We start from the raw sequence: 27,524 nt of genomic DNA, 5'->3' as shown, positions 1-27,524 counted from the left end.
CTCTCTCTCTCTGACAAATAAATAAAATCTTAAAAAAAAAAAAAAAAGAAAGAAACCCAACATAGATTAATCACAATCCTCTAACTCAGCTTTACTTACCTTACCTAGAGAACAGTACCTACTAGCTTTACCTTTTTTTTTTTAAAAGATTATTTATTTATTTATTTGAGAGAGAGAGAACATGAAGGCAAGAGACAAGCAAAGCGGGGGCGGGGGTGTGGGGTGTGGGGGCAGGGGCTGCAGGAAGGCCCATGAATGGCTGATCCTAGGACTCTGGGATCATGGCCTGAGCTGAAGGCAGACATATAACCAACTGAGCCACCCAGGAGCCCTGGATTGCTAGCTTTATAAAGAAATACCTCAATCTCCTGGCCAACCATACCCTATCTCTGTGCTGTCTCTCCTAATGTTCTCTAAAACATGCTCTTGTCTGAAACCTTTTGGGAAGAGTGTTCATCGGCTTGTAAGGCACTGTAATCCCCAAATCCAAGGACTGTCTTCCCTGTAATAAAGGACATCAAATTCACTACTAATTTGTTTTCTCTTGTTTGTCATTTGACAAGTTCCATACCTACTAGAAATGCCTACCATGTGCCAAACATGCTACAGTGTTCTACAATAAAAAGACAACACAAAGGTGGGGTTCATTCTGCCTTTTTTTTTTTTTTTTAAATGTTAGCATCTTTTTATTCTTTATTGGTGGATACAAAGAAATCTTTTATATTATTCTACATGTATTTGACATATTCATAGTTAAAATTACATTTTCAAAACAAGAAAGAGTTTTGTGATAAGATAAAATCTTTTAAATCATCAGAAACTAGTTTATGTATAACTTACTGAATATGGCTATAGATGGTGCCTCCAAGTGGAGAAACAATTGGCAAAAAAGAGTCTTATCTAATAGAATTTTTGAATATTTTACTTTCAACTCATCTGGCAGGTGGAAAAAATAGTAGGCTTGGAGCCAAGAGAGTGGCTTAGAATACTACCCTGTCATTTATTAAGTGTGATCTGAAGAAATTTTACTTCACTTCTGAGAATCTACTTCACTCAGGAACTTAATCATAATTCTGAAAATCCTTCTAGGTCTAATAAATAATTTAAATAATTACTACTACCTTGAATTATTATTGTCTGTTGCCTATAGAAATAACTAAAGACAAATACATAAAAGCAAAAACAAATATATCCAAACTACAGTAGTTTTAAATCACTTCGGATTTGTTTAGGCTCCTGATTAAACATAACTATAAGAAATACAGAATCTGGAGATGAGTATCATACTTGTACTTTAACCTCAGTGTCGTATGAGGTTGTTAAAAAACTTGAAAATTCCCTAAATGTTATGCACCTGGTAAGATCTGGGATTTTCCTAGACATTAGGAATACAGCAGAAAAAGATTGGCAATGTCCTTGATCTCCCGTAACTTCAGTATGGCAAACTTTCAACAAACATACGCAACATGTACAGGAGTAATGTTTTGTCATGAAAATGAACCAGGATAAAAGACAGGAGAGAATGTGTTATTGAGCTGAGACTTTAATAAAAGGAGGAAGCAAGTCATTTGAATTTCTAGGGGAAGAGCAATCCAAAACAGAGGAAACAGTAAATTATAAAAGGTCTTAAGGGTACAAGTAAGTTTGAAACTTTCAAGAAAATTTGGAAGACCATTCTTTATTGAATGAATGCTTTCCAGTTTATATTTCAGAGGGAGACTTACAAGGAGATCCTGTCAGTATCATATGGAAAGTGAAGTGAAAGAAATATGAAAAGGGAAGGGTCATAGCTTATCTTTGGAAGTGGACTAGGAAGGCCTCCAGCTATATTTGAATGATAAATATTACCAGTCTTACCAAGGGTTAATGCTATTTCTAATCCAAAGCAAAAAAGTAACCTGTCATAGAATATAGTATATGCGTATAGAATATAGTATTCTATATAGTAGAATAGAATATAGTATATGTGTATGTATAATCACTCTACCCCTAGATACCATGTTCCCAGTTGCATAAATCAAGTCACCTGTTTTGTTAGCCACCTTTGTGCACACTGATAGAAGAAATGAGTTCCCCTAATTGACACAATTTTGCAAATCTGAAACGCAATGGGACTTCAATCAAATTAGTTGTTATGCAGCAATTCTTCTCTTGCAAATACACTTTTTTGAGGACAGGGAAGACTGATATATTAGACTTGTGTTTCCTCATGCCCAACAACATACAGAGTATTTGATAAAACTTATTATTATCAATATGCTAAAAACTTCACAAATGCGTCACTCACATAGTATACTCAGGAAAGGCTTACTGAATGAAGACATGAATGCATTTATCAGATTTATAAGGAAATATGGTTGAGGTAATCTCTCAAAGTATTTGGCTATATCTTTTTTCCTCTAGGGCCATAGAAAGCATACAAAAGACTGGGAAATAAACTGTGGCTTACAAATCCTCAACTTTAAAAAAATTTATCTGCAGATCTATCCTAATTTGAATTTCTAATTCTATATATCAAGTAACTGTGTTTCTATTTTATTTCTAATTCCATAAATTAGACACTTCTATAAACATTAATGTCTATTTTAATATTAAATTGTAAAGCTCATGCTCCCCTTTTTTCCCTCTATCTAAATGAAGGGAAGAGGATACAGGATGAGTTGGCATTAGGGAAGTGATAGATGGGCAGATGGACACAGACACTAGAACAGAAATAAAAGTCTACTTAAATTTATTTCCAAATACTAGTTTTATATTGTCTGATTTGTATTATCTATGAATAGCAAAAAAATTTGTATTTTTAAATGACCATTTTTAAATGGTCTGTGAATACCTTGAAAATTAACATAGAGGGAAAAAGTGGCAGCAGGAACATTAAAATACTGTTGCCTACATACATAGGTACAGTATTCTCAGCTATAACGCATATGCATTACTTGGAAAAATCAAAATTTGTACAGATTTGTTTGGTTTTTGGATTGAAAGGGTCAAAATAAGTATCTGGATGAAGAAGCTCCAGATACTGACTACTCAATACTTTCCTCTATGTTATATTAAGATTCTTTTGGAGCCTTAACTGAGAAAAGGCCATTCCTTTGAGGGACTGTTTCACAATCTTTTAAAAAGAAATCTATATCTATATAATATATTTATATTATACTTATATTTACATATATTATATATTTATTTATATTGTATATATATCTATATTATATAGATTAGATATAGATATATACAAATATCTCCAGTAGAGTTGTATCTTTATTCTAAGTAAAGAGTTTCAAGCATTCTAACATTAAATAGTTTTCCCTAATGAAGGAATTAGACATTTGTACCATTTTAACCTTTTTTTCCTATGGTGGAAAATTATTTCTAAAGTTTGATAAAACTGGTAAAAAAGAAGTGTACTCAACTCAGTAACGAGAAGATCTACACTAACTGAATGCTTTTAAAATGGCTTTTAATCCTCACAACACTTAAAAGGTATTATAGTGATTAAAAATGCAGGCCTAGAGTCATATGAAAGGGGCTCTACCACCAATTAAAATAATTGCGAGCTCTGGCTCATTACTTTGTGCTTTGAATTTCTCATCTGAAAAATGAGGATGATAATAATGTTCACCTCACTAGGTTATTATGAGGATGAAAATACTAATACAAATGCTTAGAAAAGATGAATATTAACTTCTATCATTATCCTTACTCTACAAATTAAGTCTTTCATTTTGAAAAATGAATGGTTTCCTCAACTGGGTTCCATTTTACACCATCCCTCTAATCAAGGCTGGTACTGTGCCTTGGACATCATTCTTGTGAAAGAAGAATCAGAAGAGCTAATATTCATAGTGAGAAGAGTTTCTTAAGATCCTACATTTTAATATAGGCTTTATGGCATATTTTTAAATTATAAAGTAATAAATGCAAAATGTTAAATATTCAAACTCTAAGTGCAAAAAAAGTGCAAATCCCCCATTTCACTCCTCTGTGCATGTTCTCAACCACTATAAGAGGTGCTGACTATAATTAGCCACATGAACCCCAATTCCCTTATGTGAAAAACGAAGACAAAGGTATGAGATTTTAAGATCAGAAACATTATGGATATGAAGTACCTAGCACTGTGTCCAGCACACAGGCGCTCAAAAAATGGTATATACCATTACAGGAAAGTCTTTGTTCAACTTCCTTATCTTTATTTATTTATTTATTTATTTGACAGAGAGAAATCACAAGTAGATGGAGAGGCAGGCAGAGAGAGAGAGAGGGAAGCAGGCTCCCCACCGAGCAGAGAGCCCGATGCGGGACTCGATCCCAGGACCCCGAGATCATGACCCGAGCCGAAGGCAGTGGCCTAACCCACTGAGCCACCCAGGCGCCCCAACTTCCTTATCTTTTTAATGTCTTACCTTAGAGCATTACTGTCAAACGAGAAAATACTTTGTAAACTGTTAAGTGGTAGTCAACAGGCAAAACACACTTATTACATGCCTTTTCTTTAAGAGGCTGCTGCAACTGAAACATAACACCAACAGATTTCAAATTTTCATATTCATTTTTGATCCTAAAGCAGGAAATTTACCGATAGTATGCACAGATAGATGGTGGCAAAACACTCCTTTTTATTTTTTTTTAAATATTTTATTTATTCATTTGAGAGAGAGCATGAGCAGGGAAGGGGCAGAGGGAATGGGAGTAGTGAACTCTGCTGAACAGGGAGCCTCACATGGGGCTCAATCCCAGGACTTAGAGATCATGACCAGAGCCAAAGGCAGGTGCTTAACCATCTGAGGCACCCAGGCACCCCCCAAACATTCTTTTTTTGATAAAATGTAACTACCCAGGGTTGCCTGGTTGGCTCAGTTGGTTAGGTGTCCAACTCTTGATTTTGGCTCCTGTCATGATCTCAGGGTAGTGAGATGGAGCCCCTGTTGGGCTGGGCTCTGCACTGGGATAGAGTCTGCTTAAGACGCTCTCTCTTTCTCTCCCCTCTCCCTCATTTCTCTCTCTCTCTAAAACAAACAAACAAAACAAAACAAAAAATCCTCCCCCAAAACAATAAAAAGCTACAAATGTTCCATGGAAAAATCTTCCTAGGAAGGTTTCAATTACTTTTCTACATTTTTAGAACAAGATTATTATTCTTATTTTCAAAAGTCATAAGCAACTGCATATATACTTGATTAATCTTAAAAGTACTGTGACATGGGTCAGAGCAATAGACCATCAAACGACCAAGGCATGGGAAAAAAAAAAAAGGGAAAATGTTACTAAGTACACTTGACGATCTAATTTCTGACAAATGATAAAGCTGAAGAAAATAATGCTTTCTCCCAGTCGCCACCCCAGTCACCTGAAGCTATGAACTATGAGCTGGAAGTAGCTCACACTGAGGTCTAAAACACGTAGAGATGTTGATCAAATAATTATTTTGGAAGGAAGAGACGGTGGGAAGGTAACTTTCTAGGAAACGAATTAAAGGCAAAAAAGGCCAGAATCTCTAAAGTGGAAAATAATCAAAGCTGTATTAACAGTAAATAAATTCAGCGACAGGAGCAAAACATGTATCTCTAGAAAGATGAAGAACAAACTGGGTTCACAGATTTGCCCTGTAAGGACCACATATTTAAATGTTCACTAGTATTTCACCATCCCAATGATGGTACCTTTCATGTTAAGTATATGCAACTGTGATATTTTAAGTGATGGGGAAGAAAACTAATGTGGAAAAAAAACCTCTGGACAGTCTTGAAGTTACTCTGAAAGTTAAACTAGATTTAATTTGATTGCAACTGTAAGTATAGTCTGCTTTCAAATTTGAGTATCAAATTTTTAAGTAAAAATATATTGATTGTGATCATCAACTATCAAATTATTCTTATATTCTCCTCTTATCAACCTAAGTTGACACTAAGAATAAAGTCTCAGTGATCCTCATATTATCTTATTAAAACAGTTGGGGAGGGGCACTTGGGTGACTCAGTTGGTGAAGTGCGGCCTTTGGCTCAGCAAGAACATGATCCTAAGGTCCTGGGATGAGCCTGCACTGGACTCCCTGCTAAGCTGGGAGTTTGCTTCTCCCTCTCTCACTCCCCTGCTTGTGTCTTCTCTCTCTCGCTGTGTCTCACTTTGTCAAATAAATACATAAAATCTTTAAAAAAATGAAACAGTTGGGGGACTTTGTTGCTACAGAACAATATTTGCAATGTATAATCATATGATCTTTCTCTTTTTGAAGTATTGAGCAAATGAAGTTGTAAGCCGAATCCAATAGAACAAAATTATCAGCAGGGAGTGATATAAAGTCAAATTTTGAAACAGTGAATTTTAATTAAAATCAATTTTTAAACAGATTTATTTGTTAGTTGTTTTGTATGTATTAACACAAAGACAATGATATGAAGTACACTGTAGGATTTGGTGCCATAATTTTCTCCCATATTACTTTACTACTTTAAAGCAGGCAAATTCCAAAACCCTATAAAATTAATATTTCAGTCAGAGAAACTTTGCTCTTGGAAAAATGAGCAAGAAAATACCTTTCAAAGGTTAGGAGTGGGAATCACTGGGAATAGTGGGAAACATTCTCAGATGATTTTAGAAAAGACAATAAACATTTATTTAAAGACATAAAAAGAAGGCTCTATAACCACCCATTTCAGCTTTTTTCCCCCTTCAATGGAAAGAAAATAAACCAAAAAATAAAACTAATAATAATTATGATTTTAAAAATATGTTTTTAGGGCGCCTGGGTGGCTCAGTGGGTTAAGCTGCTGCCTTCGGCTCAGGTCATGATCTGGGATCGAGTCCCACATCGGGCTCTCTGCTCAGCAGGGAGCCTGCTTCCTCCTCTCTCTTTCTCTCTACCTGCCTCTCTGCCTACTTGTGATCTCTCTCTGTCAAATAAATAAATAAAATCTTTAAAAAAAAATATGTTTTTAAACTAGTTCCTCCACTGTTCTCCAGAGGTTAAACACTAGCATGTAGAAGACTTTTTATTTTATTCTATTTTTATTTTTAAAAATACTTACCTATTTATTTTACGGGGAAGGGAGGGAAAGAGACGTCTTTTTTCTCTTTTTTTAAAAGATTTTATTTATTTGAGAGAGAGAGAGAGAGCGCACTAGGGGGAGGAGTAGAGTGAGAGGGAGAAGTAGTCTCCCCACTGAGCCTGGAGCCTGATGTGGGGCTTCATCCCAGGACTCCGGGATCATGACCTAAGCCCAACTGACCTAAGCCCTTAACTGACTGAGCCATCCAGGCAATCTTTTTTTTTAAGATTTTATTTATTTATTTGACAGAAAGACGGAGAGGAAGCAGAAGCCGGGGAGAGGGAGAAGCAGGCTTCCTGCTGAGCAGAGAGCTGGATGAGGGGCTCAGTCCCAGGACCCTGAGATCATGACCTGCATCAAAGGCAGATGCTTAACGACTGAGCCACCCCAGTGCCCCAGAAAGAGTCTTAATCAGATTCTGTATGGAGTCATATGAGAAATAGTATAGAATGTTTCCTACTGACTACTTTTAAAAGTTGGTAGTTAGAGCATGAATGGAAAACATATGAAACTGCAAATGAAATTTTTAAAGGAAACTAAGAGACATGTAACAAATACCTGAAAAGTTGAATACTTAAAACATGGAGAGCCCCGTCCGACATAATTTTGCTCTCGATTTTAATCACTTAAAACAACTTATTGATATAAGGACAAACAGAGAGAAAACTTTAAATAGTAAGTATATGACAATGTAAAAAATTCAACTCAAAAAACATTAATAAGCAAGGTTAGGTTCAATCAATAATGACAATGTTAAAAAATGAATGTTCTCTCAATAAATAACAACCATAAAATAGCAGTTCCTACTGATTAGGCAACATTATGAAAGATAAACATAATACTAATTCAAAATAGGCTATATCTACATTTAAATTACACAAAATGAAACTTCTAGAAATGTCTGCAAAGCAAATTCACTTTGCTATTCGTTGAAAACATTTTTAAAATAAATGTGCTTAGAAATTTTGCACACGTTAATGCCAGTTTTCTTTACTACAGTTTCTCCATTTGCCTATATAAATCTATCCTAACTGTACTTTCCAGTTTTGAAAAAAATCTAACATGTAGCAATGTTCTTTTTTTTTTAAAGATTTTATTTAAAAAAATTTTTTTTTTTTTTTTTTAGATAAAGAGAGAGATCACAAGTAGGCAGAGAGGCAGGGAAGCAGGCTCCTTGCTGAGCAGAGAGCCAGATGTGGGGCTCAATCCCAGGACCCTGGGATCATGACCTGAGCTGAAGGCAGAGGCTTAACCCACTGAGCCACCCAGGTACCCCACATAGCAATGTTCTTAAGAGTAATACGGACATGTTTGAAAATGTCTTATTAAATTGTAATGGTAGAGGTAAGCCACTCTATCTTACTTTGACAATAGTTTCCGTTATGAAACAGAACAGCATTTTTTGGCTGATGTAATTCTTAGGCTCATATATTTTTTCCTTTTTTCACTTTTTTTTTTTTTTTTTTTAAATTTGGCAAAGAAGATAGACCAGGGAAACCTTTCATTACTTTAACAAAATGAATATAATAAATTGTAGCTAGGCAAATTCTGTTACAAAAGGTAATTACACAGTAGACTCCAGTCACTGCACAGGAGTCATCCACTTCATGTTATTTCAAAAATCCATTTTTTAAAAGATTTTATTTATTTATTTGACAGAGATCACAGGTAGGTAGGGAGGCAGGCACGGAGTGCAGGGCAAGCAGGCTCCCTGCTGAGCAGAGAGCCCCATGTGGGGCTCGATCCCAGGACCCTGAGATCATGACCTGAGCCGAAGGCAGAGGCTTAACCCATTGAGCCACCCAGGCGCCCCTGAAAACTCCATTTTTTTTTAAAAGCAAGTATTTTTGCTATGCTCAACTTAAAAAAGGGTTGGGTTTTTTGTCTGCAATGGATTCTTCCTAAAGTAATAAAATTGATACAAAGTGTTAAGTCCCACAAATATAAGTATATATAACTATACTCTCTCATTAAAGAAGCTCAATTCAAGTTGCTTAATCTGTATTTGCTACACAGGTATATACAATGTACTATGGATATATACTAGTAAAATTTTTTATATATGTCAGTGTGTATCTATCGAAGTTTACCACAAGTATACAGTCACTTGGATCTTCAGAATTCTTTTGCCATTAAACAGAATTATGCATCTCTTATACAAAATACAGCAATGTTTACTAAAATTACATGCCGATACAAAATATTTAACTTCAAGTAGAAGCACAATAAATGAAAATATTATACCTTGCACGTTATTTTTAAAAATATTGAACTAAAAAAAGAATCAATGATGGGGGAGAGGTGGCTACTGTAAACTTTTATACTTGAGCAGTTCCTCCTCCAAAGGTAGGCTGTTGTGTCCTACAAAAGAGGAAAAGTTTTTTCTCTAAAAAAACCCAAAAAAGCCCCTCTTTTAAAGCATAGCTGAAGTGTCCCTTAAAGTGGTTCTAGGAATAAGGCACTGAAAATGATGAAGTAAGAGCCAATAGGTAAATCATGATTAACAACACTTTGGAGACCTAGGTTCATATTCTTGCCTAAATCACTTACAGAAAATTGTGACTTTGATTCAGCAAGTTCCTTAATCCCTTTCAGCCTCAATTTTTTCACCTGCAAAATTGGTTATTGTGCTGAATAAGAGATAGCTAAGGAGGTATTATCAGCACTGAGCTTGTCGCTTACAGCTGTCACTTACAGCTCAGGAAGGTGACAATAATCATTACTGTCAAGATAAACTTGGGGTGGGAAGGAGGCCTATTAGTGGCCTTGCAAAAACTAGGGTCCTTGTGTTAAAATCCACTCTTCTTGCTTGGTAGTATAACTACTGGTACTTTTCTGCTATTCATTTTTAGTGTAAAGAACTCTATAGAACCAAGAAGTAAAAACGAGAGGGGGTTAAAAACCGAATTTTACAGGTAGCAAGAACCTGGACTCAGGCAAAACTCTGCTGAGTTTGTCAGTGGGCCATCATCCTATCCTACTGATCCCCAAGTTAATGGAAGATTAGGAGCATATTTCCCGGTATATGCTTCTGAAACAGAATCACTTCAACACAGTACAGAAGATGATGAGTTCCTAATTATTTGTTGAATGAATCAATACAGGTGTACATTTCAGACAGAAACTAACTATCCAGGAATACCGACAATACTGAACAAAATTTTCATTTTCTATCCTGGAGCCCCTTTCCTCACGAAGCACTCAATATTTAAAGCTCTATCTTCACTTATTAAAACAAAACAAAACAAACAAATGAGATAGGAATTACCCCTAAATTCACGAAAAATAAGTAAGCTTTAAAAACGGCCGAATCAACTCCTAAAGTTAGTCACGTGGCTGGTCAGATACAGAAGCAGCTGGAATTCGAACTCACATTTGGGCTTCACAGTCCAAGCTGTTTTCGCTGCACTGAAGTTTGCATCTCCACCTGTCTCTGTAAACTGTCACTATAGCGGAGAGAACATTCATCATTAAGCTTTCTTTTTTCTCCTCCGATGCCAGCCCTTCCATCTCACACTCCCTCCTATGCTGGGCTACAAACTAAATACAACAGCAGGCAAGTCGAACTAATTCTAGGGAGTCCGGGTGTACGCGCGAAGAACCGAAATCTGTTTTATTTGTTACACCGGACGAAGGTCCCCGCACCACCTCCAGAAGCGACAAACACACACTAGGGTCCGCAGAGGCTTCAGACCGCGCCCAGGTCTCAAGTTTTAGTCAAGGCCCACGTTCAGACCAAGCGAGGAGAGAAGGTTACCCTGCCCTGACACCCTCGTCAAGGCGGGAGCGCAGAAGAGAAGGTTGGAGTTGCAATAACAGTACAAACAATAAACCCTCAGAACCCCTCTTCAGCCCGTTAAACGCACTTACTTGAGCGAAGTAATTGCAAGACACAAGGCAGGCACTGGCAACGGGAAGGGCTCCTCTACCCTCCACCCCAGGCACTGGCGGTGACGACATCGGGACCGCGCCGCCAAGAGCGAAGGCCCCGCTCAAGGCCACGAGCACAGCGCACGGCGCGCGCTCACGGCAGGGGCGGGGTAGCACGCCGGCGCCACCTTTAAACGTCACGTGCGGCGCTCTGCTTCTGGACTCCAAGGTTTGAACATGTCGCTCCTGAAGGGAGTGGCGGAGAAGAATACCCGAGCGGGTTTTAGAGCTGAGAGGAGAGAGGTCGATGCTGCAGTACCTCAGGGGCTGTTAAAGGCAGCGAGGAAGAGCGGCCAGTTAAACCTGTCGGGTCGGAATCTCAGTGAAGGTAAGATCCAGAGGTACGACCAGATTGCGCTATTAGAAAGCACTTGCCCCTGGCCAGCTCCCTTTCCTTGGCCTGCTTCTGACATCTTTGCCACAGTCTCCTAGCCAGGACCCTCGGGCTCTAATTGAGGCACCTACCATATTCCCACTGGTCAGGTCAGGCCCGTTCAGTTCCTACTTTTTCTCAGGAATAATGAGCATATTTCCTAGATTGAGGATCTAGATAGATGCCATACAAAATCAATTTGGGACCATCCTCAGAAACCTAGTAAAGATCAGCAAGCACCTGTGTACCATGAATGAATAGTAGTCAAATGCACTTGTGATTGTCTCTTGTGTAAGGGAGGAAGTGGGAAGAGAGAATATAGCATTCTTCCTGTAATGTTTTTCTCTACTTAAATTCAGGTTTGAGGGGCGGCTGGGTGGCTCAGTGGGTTAAAGCCTCTGCCTTTGGTTCAGGTGTGATCTCAGGGTCCTGGGATTGAGCCCCGCATCGGGGAGCCTGCTTCCCTCCCCCACTCTCTCTCTGCCCTCCTCTTTGCCTACTTGTGATCTCTGTGTGTCAAATAAATAAAATCTTAAAAAAAAAATAAATTCAGGTTTTAGGCTATTTGGGATTGAAACCTTCCATTTCCTTTTTAATGATTGCTTTTTTATTGTGTCATGTATAGAGTGGACCAAGCAAATACTTTCAGAACAAATCAAAGGGTATATGACATTAAATCTCTGCTCTACTTGGAAAAGCTTTTAATCAAAGGAAACATAAATATCTTAAAGCTACAGCTTTACATGCACATTTGTTTTTCGCAGAGCCTGGAACATTTTCCTTGCTACCTGACTAGGGCTTTTTGCTTCCTGTAGGACTCTGCTCAAAGGTCACACTTCCTAACTTGCCCTAATCAATAAATATCATTGCTGACACTATGGTTGGTTGGTTTTTGTTTTTACCTGTTTAATTTTTAAATACCATTTCACTATCAGAATTTATATTATATATTTGTTTATTGTTTTACGTACTCTCCCACTAGAATATTGGTTTCATGAAATCAAGGAGCTTTCTGTTACTCATTGTTGTATCACTAACAACCAAAACAGTTCTTGGTTCGTAATAGATTCTTATTCAATGTTTGTGGAAGGAATAAGTGAGTGAATGAATCTTTCCAAATACTAAGTGCTGTACTAGAATGTACTTTTTATTGGACCCAGATGATTTTGTCTATTAAAAGTTTAAGGGAGCAAATGAATTTTGACTCTTCACTCTATGTTGACATGACCAGGGCTATTTAGGTTACCATTGTATAAGCAGAGCCTACCACAATACCAAAACATATTAGGTACTCAAAAAATTATGTTGAATGAGTGGATGTATAGTATTTCATAGAGGAGAAAACTATAAATGGGAGAAGCACATGGTATTTGTAACTTATAAATCAAAAAGAAGTCCTTGTTACCATAATGTAGAAGATGTTTATCTAGCTATAGCCTTCAACAGCCCCTGTCATTCAACCTTTGACATCCAAACCACTGTAATTCTGAACCATGTATAGCCCCTTATGGAGCCATGCTCTTTATCTGCACATCTTTGCTTATGTAACTTTGAGATGCTTAATCTCACTGTACCTTATTTTCTCATTTATAATGTGGTAGTGATAATAGGGCCTATTAAGGTTTAATTACCAAGTACACAAAGTACTTAGTACATAAAAAGTGCACAGTAAAAATTGTTACCATTTTTATTGCTATCACTGTAAACATTGTAATAGCTTCCTAAATACTTTCCTGGATTTCTTTAAGTCTCACACTCTAAATCAGTGTCATTACCAAGAGTTATCTTTCTAAAACCCGGATCTTATTATGTCACTCACATTTAATGACTCCCCATATATCACAAGATTCAGTATAAAATTCTTAGTGCAACATACAAAAACTTTTTGAAATCTTGTCCTTCAGTATTTACAAGGCCCTCCTATCTTTTCTCAGAATCCTATACTTTAACAACAATAACAGTAATGAAAAATTCTTTTCCCCGAAAAACTAACCATTTAAAATGATGTTTAGATTGTAGAACAACAGTCTTTTTAGAATAGTTTTAGGTTTCCAGAAAATTGAACAGATAGTACAGGGTTCCCATATACGCCCTTACTCCAGCTTATGGTTTCTCCTTTATTAACACCTTACATTAATGTAGTGTACTTGTTACAGTTGATGAGCTAATACTGATACATTAGTATTAATTAAAAAACCATAGTTCACATTACTGTTCACTCTTTGTATTGTACAATTCTGTGAGTTTTGAGAAATGCATAATGTCCTGTATCCACCATTATGGTGTTCTATAGAACAATTTTTCTGCCCTAAAAATCCTCTGAACTCTACCTATTCATTGTGGCAAGACTGATAGCCACCAATCTTTTTGCTCCTATAGTTTCGTCTTTCCCCAAATACCATATAATTGGAATCGCATAATATGTAACTTTTTTGACTGCTTTTTTCACTAAGTATTCATTTAAGCTTCCTCCGTGTCTTTTTGTGGCTTGATAACTCATTTCTTTTTTATCAGAATATTCTATGGTTTGGATGTACCATTTTATCCATTTACTTTTTGAAGGACATGTTTGTTTTTTCTAGTTATTGGCACTTATGAATAAAGCTGCTCTTGGTGCTCAGGTTTTTGTGTGGGTGTAATTTTCAATTTTCAACTAATTAGGAGTGCCATTGCTGGATCACATGGTAAGGCTACACTTAGCTTTATAGGAAGTTGCCAGACTATCTTCCAGAGTGAGTGTACCATTTTGCACTCTCAATAACAATGAATGAAAGTTCCTGTTGTTCCACATCCTTGCCGATATTTGGTGTTATCAAGTTTTTAGAGTTTAGCTATTCCAATAAGTATGTAGTCTTATCTTAATGTTGTTTTAGTTTCCTATTCCCTAATGACATATGATGTGGAACATCTTTTCATAAGCTTGTTTGCCATCTGTTTATTTTATTTGGTGTGGTGCCCGTTCAAATCTTTTGTCCATTTTTAAATTGGGTTGTTTGTTTTCTTACTTTTTAGCATGGTTGTCCTTCATCTTTTTATGCTGCATATCTCTGTTCAGTAATTTAGGGTTCAATGACTAAGTGATGCATAGAAGGCCAGTGGCCTGTTATTTAGGATTTTTTAAAGTCTGTGTTATATGATGTATAGATGAAAGCTATGTAAGTGTTTATGTTTTTTGACATAAAGTAATTATAGAAAATTGATCACTATTTTCTGATAAACTTTTACTAACTTGTCCCTTTTACTGGTATACATATTGTTATACTTCTAAAAATATACTCATTTTTAAAAAAGTCTTCCTAGGGTGCCTGGGTGGTTCAGTTGGTTAAGCATCTGACTCCTAATTTCTGCTCAGGTCATGATCTCAGGGTCCTGAGATAAACCCCACATTGGGCTCCACAATGGGCGTGGAGCTTGCTAAAGATTCTCTTTCTCCCTCTGCCCTTCCCCCTGACCCCCTGCTTGTACTCACACACACACACTCTCTCTCTCTCTGTAGCTCCAAATAAATAAATAAAAATTAAAAAGTCTTTTTATTTTTATTATCTCCAAATGTTATTACCATATAATTATGAATTATGTACAAAAGCAGTGATCAAACATGGCTTCTTTGTGATTGCTTACAATATGTATGAGAGATCATGAGATATTTTATATGAAAGATATGAGATAATAAATATGAAAGTGTTTGAATACTGTGGGGAGTTACAGATACTTATTTAAATTGCATTTGTTATATACCTTCTATCTATGTTTCTTCCAGATATTGTGAAGAAGTAAATTAACACTTCAAACAATTTATAGTCACATAGGCATTTTAATATGTTTTATTCAGATCTATTTATCAAGAATTGCACGTTAAACAAATTTTTGTGTTGTACTCCAGGTCTTTCTTCCTGCAATATTTATGCAGCAATTTAAAATTGCTCAGGTCCGTTATTTCTATATTGGAAAAATAGAACCTGGGTTTTAATTTTGATGTATGTAACCCAAAGCAGTTAAAATTCTGTTTATTCTTTCTCTTAGATGGTGGCCTTCTTGAATTGATTCTTCTTAGTGGAAGCTCTAAGAGTAGTGAGACATTTTATTACCCTAATAGGGTGTTAACTGTACACAGTAATTTTTACCTGTAACGGAAATGAATACTTTTGACAGCTTTTAGTACCGTTTCTTTTGATAGGCCATAGTTCTTTTATGAAAATATCCATTTATCGTTTTCTTCTTTGTAAAAGCATTGTGTCTATTATAGGAAAAGTATAATCTATAGAAAGCATAAAAAGGGAAAATAGTCATTCAGGGTTAGTCTCTATTGATATTTTGAAGTTCTTCTTCTAAAGTTTTTTGTGTGAATATAATTTGCCTTTTTTTTTTTTTAAACAAACTTAGAATTGTATTGATTTCTGCTGGACTCCTGTTGGAACATTTTTTGGTGTCACTTGAATAATCTGATTATTCTTAATGACTTTAATATTTGGTCTTATGATTACTATAATTTACTAAAATGTTCAAATATTGTTGGTAGTTTTTTTAAGTTATCATTCTTAAGTGTCAGTTCTGTAACTTCCTGATAAAGGTGTGCTGAAACAAAATAGCTGTTAATAACCAACTTCAAAGAAGAATATTAGAAACATTCTGGAAATTTTTGAATGAAAGCTCCTTTTCTGAGCAAGTATACAGAAATATGTCATTGCTTGGTTTAGTATAGATACTGTAGCTTTTTTGATGGACCAGGTAAAAGAAAGATGGAGTTGATAAGGTGGTATTGATTGTTGCCTTGTGGTTACATGACATTGGTAGGATAGTGGTGTAGAAAATGTTTTTGCACACACACACACACACACACACACACTCCTGCCCAGTTAATTGTTGCCAATGAGGATGCACAGATTTTTAAAATGTCCACACATCGACTGATTTCATGAAACTTAAGTCTTAAAGGGACTGATTTCACAATCAGGGAGATGACATATGTGTGACGACTTTTGAAATTATTTCTCTATTTCAAACATATTTTGGAAGAAAACCTACTACAAACATTGGTTTAGTATTTGAGCTAGTGCATGGACATGAGTGTGGGAAACAGTGTGAGCCAGAGGCAAAGAAACGGGGGCGGTGGGGGGAAGGCAGGGATTTATCTCAAAGCAGGAATGTAGGGGGCAGTTTGTGAAAGGAACTTAATGACTGCTTTGCTTTTGATTCCCTGTGTTATGCCTGGTAAAATTAAAAGTTCATTACATTTAAAAAAAAAAAAAAAAAAGAAAATGTTTTTGGGTGATACATCAAAAATTCAATGAAAGTAAAAGGTGCCAGAGTTTGTAACAAAAGAATGCTGTAAATTTTAAAGGAAACCACATGATTGAACTGACAAGAATATTGGTAAGAGGATACTTTTCTAAACCAATTAAATTTGTTTGGAAACCATATTATTTGAAAGGGAAATATGGGTATAAGCTTATCCCTTATTTTGCAGAGAGCAGTTTGGTTTGTTTCTGTTTGTGGAATTAAGTAAATAGGTCTAGGGCTTCTAGGCCTCAAGATGTCATGCCATCTGTTTTAAGGTACTGAGAGTTTGCCTTTTTCAAAAAAGTGTGTGAAGTTTGTTATGACACAGTAAAAAGTGGAACATGACCGTATATTTCCCAAGTTTTAAATAACCGTCTTTAAATCTGTATTAACTGTGTTCTGCTTTACTATTTAGCTTAACGCTATTTTGACTACTAGTTGTCTTAATTGAATTTAATTGTATGAGCAGCTAATAATAATTAACCGAAGTATCAGATTTTAATAATAATTTCAGATAAAGGGACGCATGGGTGGCTCAGTGGGTTAAAGCCTCTGCCTTCGGCTCAGGTCACGACCCCGGGGTCCTGGGATCAAGCCCTGCATTGGGCTCTCTGCTCAGTGGGGAGCCTGCTTCCTCCTCTCTCTCTGCTTGCTTCTCTGTTTCTTGTGATCTCTGTCTGTCAAATGAATAAATAAAATCTTAAAAAAATAATAATTTCAGAAAACTATTGAGTGGATCATCCAAATAAGCTATTCTGGAACATTCTTAGAAATGAAAACAAGAGGGAAGTGTTTTAATCTGTATACAATGACAGAATCTTGAGGTAAACATTTGGTTTTTAGTATACTGAAATCCAGGGAAATCTGCTTGTTTGGATTATGAAACAAGGAACTAGGTGGTTAATTGAAAGTACCATTCCTATTTCTTTGTCTGTTAAAATAGTTCTGAATTCATTGTTTCAGTCTCTTGAGAGGTATATCTCAAGTTACTATCAGTGCCAAAATTTGTTTAATAAATTAGTGCATAAATTAAACTTATGTTTATATTAATATGTTTACCTAGTTGCATTTTAGTATGTTTTCTTAGGAAAGGATGGGAGCATTAGTTGAGTGAATGCCATCTGTCATGGATACTGTCACAGAAAAAATACAGATTGAAAAGAATGGAATTATAGTTTCAATGAGTTTTATCTTCACTGTAAAACTGAATATACCCTCAAATTAAAATACAAATTTAAACTTGTTTTTCTCTTAAAGTGATTAGTAAAAAAATGTTTCCTTTTTTATATGTTAAGCATTGTTTCGTATTATTGGGTTTTTTTTTTTTTTTAACAACAGTATCCTGCTGGACTTCAAGAGAGAACAGTTCTCTTCATACATTCTAATATAACAATGACTCAGGTGTTCTAAAACATAAAGATACTCAAGCTGAAACTGAGTTAATGCTTTCTATATAACTATTCGATTTTACTCTGGTGTTATGTGTGGATATGTGTATGACTGTATTTGTTTCTTATTGAACTTTAAAGATAGTCTGAAAATGGCACTGCAGTATTGTGAATAGTCAGTAGGGGATTCTTTCTTTAATGTAAAGGGGCCATTGGTTGCCACGAATAAACTACTGTGAGAAATTTGGAATGTTTATCAGTGAGCTTTCCCTGATCTCTTGCAAAGTGCTAGTCCTAACTGGTTGATTCTTGTAAAATCCTCGTAATTGGGTAAAGGGTTTAGTGAATGGCATTTGTTGGATAAGCTGATATTAAAATATTATTCTTCACCTAGCAAAAGACTATTTGTATTACTATTGCTGTATCCTAGCATTTAAGTTACTGCGGGGCTCTCTCATTTAATCAACAAGGAAATTGGTAACCAGAGATGTTGGATTACTGGCCAGTTTGATTAGTTGTACAGTTTAAACCAAAGCTTAGTTCTCTCTTTGGTCAGTGATACATCCAGGATGTTATCATGTGTATCATAGTTTAACATATTTACAAGCTTTTAGAAGATGGAATCTACGTATATGAGTATATAGACCTTAACAGGAATAATTATGGTTTTCCACCTTAAGGAAATAGCATACACTATGGGTGATCATTATATACATGAAATTGTTCAAAACTGTCCAAAAAGATTTCTCAATTTCATGATTTGTTGCTTCTGTAGTTTACTGGCTACACCTTCTTTTATTCTTCCATGTAAAAACCACTTTAAACTTTAAAAAAAAATTTCTTCTCTGTTTCTAACCGTACCTGCCTCTAAGTGCCTTCCCCATATTAGCCACTAGTTCTCTGGCATCAATCCATCGGTAGTCCCCATTTCTATAATTAACTATTATCAGTGAGTAATATGCCCCCCAAAATATGCAAAGAGATCTTTTCCCAGTCTTTGTTAATGGCCATTCTGTTCATTGTGGAAGCCTCTAGTCATGTATGGCTACTTAAATGTTAATTAACCAAAATTAAATAAAATTGAAAATTATGTTCTTCGGTCACCTTAGCCACATTTTAAGTGTTCAATAGCTGTATGCAGCTAGTGGCTACCATATTGAATAGTGCAGCGTATAGGATATTTCCATCATTGCAGAAAGTTGTATCGAGTAGTACTGTTTGTGACAATTAACATCTTGTGAGAAATATATTTATCTGTGTATGTAGGTGTATATATGTGTGTGTATTTATGCATATATATACCTTGATATATATGTATATATACATACACCTATGTGAATGAATATATGCACACATAAGATTGCCTTGATACATTACATCACGTTTATCTTATTTTGAGTTAACCTTATTGGGATATGATTTACAAACAATGTGTGCATCCATTTTAAGTGTACCATTTAGTGAGTTTTGATGTATATATATGCGTACACACACACACACATTTACACATACATAAAATTGTGTAATCACTACCACAATAAAAAGTATAGAATATTTCCAACACTCAAAAAGTTCCCTTAAGCCCCTTTTTTTGTCAGTCAACCCTCACTGCTAATTCTACACAATCAGTGATCTGCTTTTGTCAATACAGATTAGCTGCTTCTAGAATTTCATTTAAACAGAATTATACATTTGCAATTTTTGTTTTGTTTTAGGCTTCTCTTGCTTAGTATGTTTTCTCAGGTTCCTTCATGTTGTTTGTATCAGTATATTTTTTTATTGTTGAGTGATAGTCCATTGTATGTATGTGTGTATGTGTACATATATATGTATATATACATACATATATATACACCTCAATTTTTTATCCATTCACCTATTGATCAGCATTTGATTTGCTTCTAGTTTTTGGCTGTTATGAGTAAAACTACCATGAGTTTTCAAGTACAGTCTTTGTGTAGACGTATGTTATCATTCCTGGTAAGTTACAAACCTGAGAATAGAATTGCTTGACATATAGTAGTAAGTGTATATTTAAGTTTATAAGAATTTACCAAACTTTTTGCTCCTAGTAAATAAGAGATTCAGTTGCTCTAGATTATTACCAACAGTTTGTATTGTCAGTCTTTTTGATATTAGCCATTCTTGTACTTGTGTTGTAGTGCCTACCTCCTTATAGTTTTATTTACATTTCCTTAATGACTCATGATGTTGAGCATCTTTTTCAACTATTCATTGGCTATTTGTATATCTTCTACCAAGTGCTCAGATTTTTTGTCTCTTTTTAAGTTGGGCTATTTGTATTTAAGTTGTAAGACCTTTTATTTTTGGGATAGAAGTATTCAGATATCTATCTCTATCGATATCTAATATATTTTTGTGGTCTGAGGATTAATGATTTCTTTTTTTTTTTTCTTAAAGATTTATTTATTTGTCAGAGAGCGAGCAGGAGCGAGCACAGGCAGACACAGTGGAAGGCAGAGTCAAAGGGAGAAGCAGGCTCCCTGCGGGGCAAGGAGCCCGATGTGGGACTTGATCCCAGGACGCTGGGATCATGACCTGAGCCGAAGGCAGCTGCTTAACCAACTGAGCCACCCAGGTGTCCCGAGGATTAATGATTTCTTTAGAAAAACAGAAGTTTTCAGTTTTGAGGAAGTCCAACTTACTATCTTTTCTTTTGGGATTTGTACTTTTTCTGTACTAAGAAATTTTATCCATCCAGGAGCTGTGAAGATTTTCTCCTCTGCTTTCTCTTAGAATTTTTATAGTTTTGTCTTTCATGTTTAAGACTATCATCTATTTTAAGTTAAGGTTAGAGTGTGTCATAAGGTACAGGTTGAAGTTCTTTTTTTATCTATATGAATTTACAGTTCCAGTGCCATTTGTTGAAGAAGACTTTTTCTTACTAAGTTGGCATTTCTGTTGAAAATTGGTTGACAATATATTATTGCATGGAATTTTCCTGAACTCATTTTTTCTATTGATTTATATATCCTTAATATTAATACACTGTCTTGACAAGTTTTATAGTTAAGACTTTAAATCAATTATCGTTAAGTTCTGCAACTTTTCTCTACTGTTTCAAAAATTAATTTATTTTAGTTCTTTTGCATTTTGATAATACATTTTAGAATCAGCTTGTTAATTTCTGTAGCAGCACCATCTGAGAGTTTGATTATGACTGTGCTGAATCTGTAAGTCACCTTAGGGAGAAGTGACAACTGAAATTAGTTTATAATTTGGTATATTTGTCTGCTCATCTAGACCTTCTCTAAATTTTCACAGCAGTATTTTTTATTTTCATACCACAGATTTTGCATTGATTTGTCAAGCTTAGCCCCGTGTATTTCATGGTTTTAGATGCTGTATCTTAAGAATCTTTAAGCATCTAAAAGAGTTTTTCATTTATTGATTGCTAATACCTAGAAGCACAGTTGATTTTGTATATTAACCTTGAATTCTCGAAACCCATTCCAAGAATTTTCTTATAGGTTCCTTAGGATTTTCTACATAGATGATCATGTTTTCTACTAATAGAGATGGTTTTACTTTTTCCTTTCCAATCTGAATGCCATTTATTTTCTTTCCTTATTGCATTGGTCAGGACCCAGAGTAGAATTCTGAAGTTGTGATAATGGGCATCCATGTCTTAAGAAGACACTGAGAGAAAGCACCTAGTTTTTACCATTATGTATGATGTTAGTTGTATGCTTTTCATAGAAACCTGCTATTAGGCCAAAAGAATTCCCTTCAATACTTAGTTTTTTGAGAGTTTTTATCTTGTTTGTCAGTTTTTTTTTTTGCATTTCTTGAGAATCATTGTTTCTTTTTTCTGTTAATATGATAGATCTCATTGATCTTTAGATGTTAAAACACTCCTGCATTCTTGATGTAATTACCACTTGGTTGTGATGTATTTTTTATATGTAGGTAATTTGTTAAGGAATTTTGGGTCTGTAATCATTAGGGAGTTTGGCTTGTAGCTTTTTTCTTTTTCTTTCTTTTTTCTTTTTCTTTTAATGTCTTTGGTTTTGGTATCGTGGTAATGCTGGCTTTATAAAATGAGATAGAGATTGTTCTTTCCTCCATTTTCTGAAAGAGTCTGTGTAGAATTAGTATCATTTCTACTCCAAATGTCTGTTAGAATTCACCAGTGAAGTCATCTGGTTCTGGAGTTTTCTTTGTTTAAGTATGTTTTAAATATTTAAATGGCAATATTTAAAATAGCAAATTCAATTTCTTTAATAGATGCAAGGCTACTCAGATTTCATATTGTTGTTGTGGATTTTTCCCCCATTTCAGGGAATTTGTTCATTTTATTTAAGCTATTGAGTTTATAGATGTGACATTGTTTATAATAGTCTCTTCCTTTAATCATCTATAGGATCTAAGGTGATATTTCAATTTTCAAAGAACCAGGTATTGGTTTAATTGCTTTTTATCTATTCTGTTTCATGGATTTCCCCTCTTTATTTCTTTGCTTTTGTTTACTTTGTGTTTAATTTCTTCTTTTTCTAGTTTGTGATTGTAGCTTATATCATTATAAAATGAGGTTATTTATGAAGACTGGACTTGAGTTAATAATTGTTATAGGTGGGTGGTGGATAATGGAGTGTACTTCATTATACTGTTCTTTAAATTTATGTATATATTTGACTTTTTATATAATATTTTAAATATTACATAAAGTAAATGAAGGACACTTGGGTGGCGCAGTTGGTTAAGTGTCCAAATCTTGATCTCAGGTCTTGATCTCAGGATTGTGTTCAAGCCCTATGTCGGCCTCCATGCCGGATGTGGAGCCAAATAGATAAATAAATTACCTGACTATATCGTAATTTTTGTCACATTTATATGCCTATTGACATTTATCTTTACCTAATAGTATCTGTTTTATGCATTGGTAAGCTATTTTAGGATAACTCTAAAGAATTCCTCTATAATTAGGACTTTTTGTAACTTTTAGTGGTTCTTTCTGTTTTTGGGTAGGAGAAGAAAGGTGATATAAATCTTGATGCTCTAAGCTCTTGAAGAAATTGGGATACCTCACAAACAGTAATGGGGAAAAGAAAGAGCAGTATGTCAGTATTTCTGGAAAAGCAAATTGATTACATGTTCAGGAACACTGGAGTATCAACCTTGATAGTTCCCACAAGGACAAATTTTGCTAACAGAAAAATCTGAAATAATGATAACATTGTAACATTCATTTAGTGTAGTTGACAGGTAACAGATATTTTCATTATGTTGTCTGTAAATTTCTTGAGCTCCTTGCCTTCATCCCCACCAAAATTTGTTATTACATTGCTTATTAATTATAATCATCTTAATGTACCTCTATATAGGTATCAGAGAAAAATAGATGCACAAATGCTCTATATATTTTCTTAGGAGTAGAGTACATATATGATATGTACATATCATATATGTACTCTAGGAGTACATATCATATAGTTTCTTCTGCCTTTTTGTGTGTGTTTTGTATTGCCTCTTTTTTTGTTCTATAAATGTTTGTTGGTAACTAAACCTGGATGGCTCATTGGTAACTTAAAAAAAATTGTTCTAAAGAGTAACACTGATATTTAGTCAAATACATGAACATCCCCATTTATATGGACCCTTTTGGTGTCAATAAATTCACATTCTAATCTGAGTTGATTTGTCATTTCTTATTCTTACTCAACCATCTATACCTATATACCAAAATAATAATAATAATAATAATAATGGTAGCAGTAGTAATAGTAATAGTAGTAACAGTGGCACATTTTATGGTGCTTTTGCTCTCAAAAAAGTTGGGGAGAGTGAATTCTTTTTATTTTTCTTTGCTTTAAAAATAAGCCATAATCCACAAACAGAAAAATGAATGGGCTTATATTCTATAATATTCATAGTAGCTAGATTCATATGTAAAAGTATAAAGTGACTACTTAACCAGAGAGAAGGGGTAGGAGAGGGATCTTTTCTTTCATTATAATATGAATATAGACACTCCATTTTTTTGAAGGAGCGTAAGTCTCCTGGATTTCAGAAACTCTGCTTTGCTTCTATAAAACCATTATATCAGATTATTAATCCTGAATTATACTTCAGTGTCCTGAACTTGAAACTTTGACAACATCTTTCCATTTAGTCGCATTCTGAAATCTTCATCAGTGACTGCAGGATATAATCAATTGTTGCCTTGATGAAAGTTCTAATCTACTACTGTATAGTCCTACTTTTATGCAGGAATGAAGGATCCCCCCCTTTTTTGGTAAGATTTTATTTATTTGAGAGAGTGAGAGAGAGAGCACAAGTGGGTCTGGGTAGGAGCAGGCAGAGGGAGAGGGAGAAGCAGGCTCCCCACTGAGCAGGGAGCCTGATGTGGGGCTCAGTCCCAGTACTCAGGGATCATGACCTGAGCTGAAGACAGAGGCGACTGAGCCCCCCCAGGTGCCCTGGAATGAGGGACTTTAAAATAGTTTTGGTGTAACACTATAGCAAGTTAATACCTTCTGGAGTTTCAAATTTTTTAGTGGTGAACTTGGAATCTCCCTGTTCAACATATATGGTCTTATTTGCTATGTTTAAGAAGTTATTGTGTTTGCTGCAGTAGAATTCACATGATGTTGTGTGATGGAGTAAGAAATAAAATTGTATGTTGGGTAAAATAGCAGCTACCAGAATTAGTTATGCCTTCCAGATGTCCACTGAGAGTCAAGGCAATATAGCTATGCAGGTGTTTGAATCCTATTTCTGCTACCTAATAGCTATGTAGCCCTGGGTAAATTCTGTGCCCATTTTTCTTGTCTATAAAATGAGAAGAATAATAGCATCTATGTCACAGAAATATTATGAAGTTTAAATGAGTATGTTGGAAAATTACCTCTTACTTATTAGCTATTACTATTGCCAGTGCTTTCTCAGACACTATATACTCCTGTTGTAAAACTCATGACATCCTCTTATAAATGTTGATTTTCATACTTTTATTGTGTTAGCATAATGGTAAAGTCTCTTCCTTATTGTCTTATATATCTACTACAATGTGCTATGAAGAGTATGTGTATAGTAAATATAGCCGAATGACAATAAAATGGCTCAGGTTGTGATCTCAGGGTCCTGGGATCAAGTCCCATATTGGGCTTCTTGCTCAGCAGGGATCCTGCTTTTCCTTCTCCTTCTGCCTGCCCCTTGCCCTTCTTGTGCTCTTTCTCTCTCTCTGACAAATAAATAAAATCTTCAAAAAAATATGTAAGATTTAATATATAAAATACATACTCTGTTTTTTAATAAAATCAACTTCGGATGTAAATTATTGCTTTTTGAATTGTTAAAAAGTTTTACTGTCTCAGAAAATGCTTTTCATTAGATAAATTGAATGGCTGTTATAGAAGTATGTCACTTAGTATGTCATTTCTTTTCTTTCTTCTTGGTGTGGTGGTGATGGAAATAGTACCTCAGTGTGTCTGGAGAATAAATGTGGATATTCCTGAGGAAGCTAATCAGAATCTTTCATTCAGTACTACTGAGCGATGGTGGGAGCAGACGGATTTGACCAAACTAATCATATCCAACAATAAACTTCAGTCACTTACAGATGACCTACGACTCCTGCCTGCACTCACTGTTCTTGATGTAAGTTAATGGATACGAATATGGGTCATTAGTTAAAGAGACTCTGAAGGTAAATTTAGGCTTTGATAAGCAGAAAATGTGTTTAATTGGTAGAATGCAAGGAAGAATAAATTATTGATAGGCAGAGCCTAATGGTTAAGAGTGCACTTATAGAACATCAGGTTTGCAATTCTGACTATGTCACTTGATAGCTGTGTGATCTTGGGAAAGTTACTTCATTGTACTTCAGTTTCCACATCTATAAACCAGGACTGACACTACTTATTTTTATAAAAATTGTTATTAGAATTTAATGCAGTATTACATGCCAACAATCCATATTTAACAAGTGGTTGCTGTTGCTCATCTTTTTTTTTATTGCTATTATTTTTCTCTTCATCATTCTAGACATTAAAGCAGTACTTGAACTTACTTTTTTTTTTTAAACTTCAATACTGACTTAAATTATTGAACTTAACTTTTTGTGTGTTTATTCAAGGGCAAATTTTTAGTGCCATTGCCATGTTATACAGTAAAGCATGAGTAGTTTATTGCACAGTCTCTGGAGTTTGGATGTACTCTACTTAGTAACATCAGAAATCTTCCAATTCATGTCAGAAAGTGTTAGATCTGGTCAAATTTCTAGAGAAGATTTTTATTTTCGAATTTACAAAATGCATGGATTGGCTTAGATGTTCTCTAAGGTTCCTTGTATCTTGAAAATAATATGAGAACATAATAGAGGTTCCCCCTCCTCTTATTTTTTTTTGTATATGTTGACATGAATCATACCATCAAGTGCTAATTGTTTCTAACCCTCTCATCTCTCATGTAAGACTGAGATTCTGCTCAGTGATTTTAATTGTAATATCTAAAATTGATGACTTACCACTTCATGATTTTTGAACAGGAGTTTAGTCAACTTCAATCAAATGCCTTTTCTTCTTCTGTACATAGAATAAATTAATACTCCAACTATGCTATTGAATTAAAATAATAGAATTATTGTTGAAAAGCTTTGTACAATGGCAAACTCATATGTGGTTAATTATAAGACTAAGATAATTGAAATTTTTTTTAATACATTTTAGATACATGATAACCAGCTGACATCCCTTCCTTCTGCTATAAGAGAGTTAGAAAATCTTCAGAAACTTAATGTCAGGTAAAAATTAAGCTTATTTAATTTCAATATTGCTAATATAAGAGTATAAATCTAATATCCTTTAATATTTTTTTAATACTAGAAAATATTTTTGTATTATCTCAGGAAGTAGTAAAAGCAGTGTAAGATTTTTTTTTAATTTTAAGATTTTATGTATTTATTTGAGAGAAAGAGTGAGATAGAGAGCAGGGGAGAGGGGTAGAGAGGGGAAACAAAATCCCCACTGAGCCGGGACCTTGACGTGGGACTTGATCCCACGACCTGGGATCATGACCTGAGCCAAAGGCAGATGCTTAACTGACTGAACCACCCAGGCACCCCACAGTAAGAAATTTAAATTTTCTCAGATTATTTTTGTTTTAGAATTGCCTGCATGTTTTTCTGATTATACAAATGTAAAGCCAGTTGATTTTTAAAGTCCTTTTTGTTTTATTTATTTATTTCATTTTTTAAAAGATTTTACTTATTTAGTTGAGAGGGAGAGTGTGAGAGAGAAAGCATGAGTGTGCAGGGGCCAGAGAGAGAGGGACAGGCAGACTCCCTGTTGAGCAGTGCTCCTGAGGACCTGGGGCTCAATACCAGGACCCTGGGATAATTACCTGAGGCAAAGGCTGATGCTTAACTAACTGAACCACCCAGGCATCCTCTTTTTGTTTTATGTTTATGTAACAATTTTTACTGGTTATTTTAGTAACCTTTTATTGATATCTCAGGTTTTAAGTTACTTTGATATTTAAAAA

The 27,524-nt window shown here is 35.0% G+C and overlaps 2 protein-coding genes across 8 annotated transcripts in view; one reads left to right on the top strand and one right to left on the bottom strand.

Annotated features, from left to right (window-relative positions):
- Positions 1-11,049, bottom strand: part of SRSF11 (serine and arginine rich splicing factor 11) — a 42,727-nt gene extending 31,678 nt beyond the window's left edge. Inside the window, exon 1 of one of the 3 annotated variants that reach the window (XM_059137331.1) lies at positions 10,920-11,049. The gene's annotated coding sequence lies outside the window, so the exon portion shown is untranslated. The remainder of the gene's footprint in view (positions 1-10,919) is intronic. The other 2 variants (XM_059137336.1, XM_059137337.1) reach the window with 2 other exon arrangements.
- Positions 11,050-11,101: 52 nt separating this feature from the next.
- LRRC40 (leucine rich repeat containing 40) overlaps positions 11,102-27,524 on the top strand; it is a 59,392-nt gene continuing 42,969 nt past the window's right edge. For all 5 annotated transcript variants that reach the window (XR_009345605.1, XR_009345606.1, XM_059138597.1 and 2 more), the window contains exons 1-3: positions 11,102-11,307; positions 25,459-25,640; positions 26,711-26,784. Coding sequence is in view for 3 of the 5 variants with exons in the window: in XM_059138597.1 (XP_058994580.1) it covers positions 11,157-11,307; positions 25,459-25,640; positions 26,711-26,784 (407 nt within the window). In the remaining 2 variants the exon portion in view is untranslated. The remainder of the gene's footprint in view (positions 11,308-25,458; positions 25,641-26,710; positions 26,785-27,524) is intronic.

This window comes from Mustela lutreola, chromosome 10 (genome assembly GCF_030435805.1).
Source record: "Mustela lutreola isolate mMusLut2 chromosome 10, mMusLut2.pri, whole genome shotgun sequence".
Classification (NCBI taxonomy): domain Eukaryota; kingdom Metazoa; phylum Chordata; class Mammalia; order Carnivora; family Mustelidae; genus Mustela; species Mustela lutreola.
This window is presented reverse-complemented; position numbering and strand designations above follow the sequence as displayed.